This window comes from Bemisia tabaci, chromosome 7 (assembly GCF_918797505.1).
Source record: "Bemisia tabaci chromosome 7, PGI_BMITA_v3".
In the NCBI taxonomy this organism is placed as follows: Eukaryota; Metazoa; Arthropoda; class Insecta; order Hemiptera; family Aleyrodidae; genus Bemisia; species Bemisia tabaci.
Window position 1 is genome coordinate 38283216 of NC_092799.1, and position 6000 is coordinate 38289215.

Genomic DNA, 6000 nt, shown 5'->3' on the forward strand with positions numbered 1-6000 from the left:
ATGGCTCAAAAAGTGAAAACCATTATATTGCAAGAAGCAAAAGATTCTAAGTATTTTGGCATTGTTTTGGATTCCACTCCCGACATTTCACACACAGATGAACTCACTTTCATACTGAGGTATGTGAAAAATGGGGAGCCAGTCGAAAGGTTCCTGTGTTTTTTTACCCAACATCGGCCACAAAGCTGAAGAAGTAGTCGAAGCAGTGATAAAGGTGTTCGAGGAGTGTGGTTTGGATGTCTCAAACTGTAGGGGACAATCATATGATAACGCATCGAATATGTCGGGTATTTACTCCGGCGTTCAGGCGCGAATCAAGGAATTATGTTCCCATGCTGAATATGTGCCGTGTGCGGCTCATTCTCTAAATCTTGTAGGTTCCTCGGCTGTCGAGTCTTGTGTTATGGCAATATCGTTTTTCTCTCTCCTGCAAGAGCTTTACAATTTTTTCTCTTGCTCTACGAAACGATGGGAAGTGCTTTGCAAGAATTGCACTCGAGTCCTTCACAGCCTATCCAAAACACGATGGGCAGCTCGACATGATGCTTGTCTTACCCTTGTTAAAGATTGGACTGGAGTAATTAAGTCTCTTGACGAAATTGCCAGTGATGAGCACCAACCAGGCGATACCAGGCATGAGGCACGTTGCCTAAAAGATAAATTGGACTCCTTAGAAACAGCTTTGATGGTCACCATATGGGGAAGTATTTTAGAAACATTCAACAAAGTGAGCAAAAAACTTCAAAGCCAAGCCATAGATCTCGGAGAAGTTAAACGTCAGTACAAAGCTCTTTCCGACTACGTGTCAAATTTGCGTGAAGATTTCGACCGTTTAGAAACTTTGGCGAAGGAAAAATCAAGCGTGACCACTTACAAGTACGACAAACTAAGACGCCCAAAGCGAAAACTTACGTTTGGCGAGTCTCGAGAGGGTGAAGTGTCTTTCAGTGGACGTGAAGATTTCAGAGTTAATACATTCAACGTGATATTGGACACTTTGAGCGTAGAGTTACGTAAACGGGCTGATAAGTACGATGATCTCCACTCCACTTTCGGCTTTTTTGAGGATATCGACCTACAGCAGGATTCCGCTATTATTTCAAACAAAGCTGCTGAGCTTGTAGCCTTATATCCTAATGATCTTGAACCAACATTAGTTGATGAATCATTGCACCTTAAAGCCTTCCTGATCCAGTGTGGCTCGTCTTTGTGGGAGAAGAAAGGCGATAAACTGATAAAGAAAACAACAAGTCTACGGGGACTTTATAAATTTCTATATGACAGCGATGTTTTGGAAATTTACCCAAACGTCGACATAGCCCTCCGCATGATTCTGGCTACACCCGTAACCAACTGTTCTGCAGAGCGCTCCTTCTCTACCTTGCGTCGGGTCAAGAATTACCTCCGGTCAACGATGGGAATGGCTAGACTAACGGGACTTGCTCTACTTACTATTGAGCAGCGCATCACAGGCCAGATTGATTATGAAGACGTAATCGATGATTTTGCAAACAAAAAAGCAAGAAAGAAGCCACTGTAAAATAGTGAGTAAAGAGAATTTTTTTTTTTTTTTTTTTTAATTTAACGAGTCTTTTCTTACTTCTTATTTGCAAACGTAATCGTACCTCAGAAATGTTGAAAATCGTGTTTCTATAAAGGTGAATTTGAACATTTTCCTGACACCTAACATCCTCCTTCAGATCTGTAGGGGAGGGACGTCTGGGGACCCCCCCCCCACCCCACGAGAGTGCCTACTTTTAGGGGCGCCACCCTAAGTTTAGCCTAGGGCGCTAAAAATGTAAATCCGGCCCTGCTGCTGAGACTTTGATCCTAGAGGTTGCAGAGGAAAACTTCTTATTTTCGGGTTGCCCTATTTTTTTTGGAGGGGGGGAGGGGGTCTAATTTTGGTAGGTCACCTTCGGATTACTCTGGTTGACAGTTCGTCGACGGGCTACAGATTGTAAGGCACTCAAAGATTCAAACCATTCGAGGTTTTTATATAAACATTGAAGTTAACTAATTCTTACGTGGTACATTTTTTACTACGTTTTCGCTCCCCTTGTTTTGATGTTTACGTAAGATGAATTATAAATGTCTGAAACATGTGCTTAAGATGTTAAAAGAGACACCCTCCTCATTTCCTCCAGAATTAAAACATATTAGAACTTGTAATATTTACATACAGGGTGTCCCAAAAGTCCCTTCCACCCCCTCTAAAATTTTACCTAATCAATATTTGAAACGAAAACTTTGGGGATGTTCATCGATCAATGTTAGCTACTTTTGGGGCCCCCCAAAATTTTCGGGCCCCCCCGTGGGGAGGGGCTGCGGACCCCAACTTTTTTTTTTCAAATAGCAACCCCTATCTTGTGATACCTCATTCGAAAGAGCATAAAAAACTAAGAATTTTGGCGCAAACCGCAGATCAATATCTCAATTTTTGACCGAGTTATGATAGGTCAAAGGTCAAATTTGACCTATTTTCAAAAAATCATAACTCCGGTTCAAATTATCGTAATGAAAAAAATAAAACGGGAAAATTTACCAAATTGTAAGCACTTTTAAGTAAAAATCACAGAAATTACTTCAAACTAATTTTAAGGGGGGTTTCGGACCCCCAAATACGTCAATTCAAAGGTCATTCAATTTTCCCGCGAAATAAGCCAATTTCCCCCAGATTTGCCTCCACATTAGTTCAGTAAGGTCAAAATCAGTTCAACATTACCTTGGCAACTCCCCAAATTTCGGGAAAAGTTAAAAAAAAAATTTAAACGGTCTTTAATCACCTTTAATTTCGTTTTTTCTTTTTTAACTTTTCCCGAAATTTGGGGAGTTGCCAAGGTAATGTTGAACTGATTTTGACCTTACTGAACTAATGTGGAGGCAAATCTGGGGGAAATTGGCTTATTTCGCGGGAAAATTGAATGACCTTTGAATTGACGTATTTGGGGGTCCGAAACCCCCCTTAAAATTAGTTTGAAGTAATTTCTGTGATTTTTACTTAAAAGTGCTTACAATTTGGTAAATTTTCCCGTTTTATTTTTTTCATTACGATAATTTGAACCGGAGTTATGATTTTTTGAAAATAGGTCAAATTTGACCTTTGACCTATCATAACTCGGTCAAAAATTGAGATATTGATCTGCGGTTTGCGCCAAAATTCTTAGTTTTTTATGCTCTTTCGAATGAGGTATCACAAGATAGGGGTTGCTATTTGAAAAAAAAAGTTGGGGTCCGTAGCCCCTCCCCACGGGGGGGCCCGAAAATTTTGGGGGGCCCCAAAAGTAGCTAACATTGATCGATGAACATCCCCAAAGTTTCGTTTCAAAATATTGATTAGGTAAAATTTTAGAGGGGGTGGAAGGGACTTTTGGGACACCCTGTATATTGAGTGTCCAACTCGGGAACATTGCCTCCGAGAGAACCGTGACTCCTGAACTGGACATGTGAACAAGGGTTTACCCGGTAACCGCGCCCCCAAATCCACGTCAGGATTTTAGGGGCCCGTCCCTATGGCACACTGAAAAAAAAATTCTCGGCGTTTTTACCAAGGTCCGTTGGTACCTTTACCATCTCACTTTTTTTTACCAGTTATTGGTAATTTTACCAAGACAGACTGGTAAGCTTACTTAAAAACCGGGTTTTTTACTGTTTTTTTCAGGTAGGTATACCACTTTTATTGGTAATCAATTCCCGGTAACTTTGCCATTTTATCTCGGTAATTCTACCACAGTCGATAAAAAATATTGGCGTTTGTACCAAGGTCCAGTAAAATTACCGAGAAAGTCAACCGACCGACCGACTGACTCGGTCAATTTTACCGAGATTCCTCGGTAAAATGACCAATTCCATAAATGGTAATTTTACCAAGAAAAAACTGGGATCAAATAGAACCTTGAATTCTTGGTAGGTAATTTTACCCTTTTCTTAGTAAATACACCGAGATTTTTTTTTCAGTGCCTCTTGCCTGTTGACCGCCATTGAGCGCGTGGCGGCGTGGCGCATGGCTCGTACTATCGTGAAACCGGCATTGATCAGCGAAGCCGACTTATTGAATTGTGAACGATGGATTTTTCCGAATACTCGAAGACAGAGCCAAACATCTCAATTAATCAAGGATAATTAAGAGAGGAGATGATTCTATTCTGCTACACGTGCAGATCGTTGAACGATACCTGCAGGTCGATTGTTGAATCGTTATCGAATGATCTCGATCGATAAATCCCTATCTTCACAATGCAATATATCGATCAAGGTCATTCGATAACGACTCAACAATCGACCCGCTGGCTCGTTTGAAGTTAGTCTTTGGATTTTCCAAATGCAATAATATTTGCAATGTTCATCATTCAGCTTAAAAAGTATACTTAGTAAAAGTAGCGATACTGAGCAGTCTAATATCAATGGCTGATCTCGAAAACGGCCAATATCGGGTTTCGACCGATTGAGAAAAACTCGGTTAAGTCTGCCGGCGGTGTTGCCGCTTTAACAAACAACTTATTTTATTGTAAATGATGTTTTTTTATTGTAGATATGGATATTATAATATCAACCGATTGAGGGTGCATCTTGGTTTTCCTCAAGCAAATAGCTGCTTGCAAAATAGATGCCTCAGCCTTCCAGATATTCAATTGAATGGCTCAGGGAGCCCCGTCCAGGCAGAAATCCTGCAGGGGCCCCCGAAACTTGAAAACCACACATAAAAGTGGACTACAGGTTAGTTGGGGGGGGGGGGGGGCACCTAAGAGCCGAGGCCTCAAAAAAGCATCAGCAACTCAAAAATTTTCGAGCCAGCGGACTGATTATTGAAATTGGTAGACAAAGCGATAGACAAAGAAATACAGGTAGTAAGGGATGATCCCATTGGTTGAACCGGTGGTTTTTACAGACTAGATGGGTAAATGATGGACTAGCTGTAGGGACTTTTGTGGGTTGCTGTTAGTTAGTCTATCTCTTACCTCCTTTTTTTTACTACTTCCAATACCACACAAGTGGTAATCCTCTTGCGCTTCCCTTCAGAGTCCCACCCCTCCATCCCTACTACCAATGTACCAATGTACTACCTGTACCAATGCGAGGCAGCCGTTGTTTGAGACCGTCAAACTCGGGTCGCCTAGCCAAGAATCGAGCCCAGGACCTCCTGATAACAGAGCCAGCGCTACAAACACTATACCACAGAAGGCCAACAACCTTTGTCCATTGCAACCATCCACTTCCACCGATAGAATAGCTTCATTTGCCCTGGGTCTTCTCTATCTACAGCTATGTCCATCAATTTCAATAATCAGCCCGCGGCCCGACACCGGGACCACTCTCAAGCTTCGATTACGAATGCCGCAACTCACCTATTGCATAGTTATCCTGAACGGGCGTACGACGAGAGCACACAAAACTGTCGCGCACAACGTTTACACAAGGAATTTGGCACTACACACGGGGCCGAAAAGGGGAATCGCGGCGCGCGATGCAAACAATCGGTCAAGCCGAGGAAGGTAAACAAAGGCACGACGATCAAATATTGACGGAGGAAACTCACTCGTGTCCCGGCGGGCGCGAAGATGACGCACAGGGGGTCCGCTCACATTTCACTCGCGCGTCCGGGGTGCTAGGGGACGGACACGGGGCACGGGCGACGACCGCAACGGGGGATCCACGGGGACAACTGGAGGTGGAGGAGCGAAAGGGTTTGCGAGTCGGTAGCGTTTACACTTGGACCAGCACTAAAGCCCGGAGCTCAGCGCCGCGGCCGTGCTCCCACCAAGCTCGGCGCCAACCAGCGTTGCCGCTTCGCCAGGGAAATTCCGCACAGTGGACCTGGAGTACCTGTATAGCGAGAGTATGGACAGATCGCTTCATGGAGAGCTTAGGGCCCAAAAGTGCAGCCACCCTTCTAACCAACTTCTGACGCACTAAATTTCACTGCCAGTCTGTGGATTCCAATTCTAACGAAGATGGCTAAGAAAGTACACAAATGAGCGTTCTTCCACAAAAATGAGTAAA

General features: G+C 43.3%; 2 protein-coding genes across 2 annotated transcripts in view; one reads left to right on the forward strand and one right to left on the reverse strand.

Annotated features, from left to right (window-relative positions):
• The window catches only part of cbt (Kruppel like transcription factor cabut), a 36600-nt gene extending 30884 nt beyond the window's left edge, over nt 1–5716 (reverse strand). The window contains exon 1 of the mRNA XM_019044097.2: nt 5346–5716. The gene's annotated coding sequence lies outside the window, so the exon portion shown is untranslated. The remainder of the gene's footprint in view (nt 1–5345) is intronic.
• Nucleotides 131–1540, forward strand: LOC140225137 (zinc finger MYM-type protein 1-like). The gene has a single exon (XM_072302904.1). It carries the CDS (start codon nt 131–133, stop codon nt 1538–1540), a length of 1410 nt encoding a protein of 469 aa, XP_072159005.1.
• Nucleotides 5717–6000: the final 284 nt, after the last annotated feature.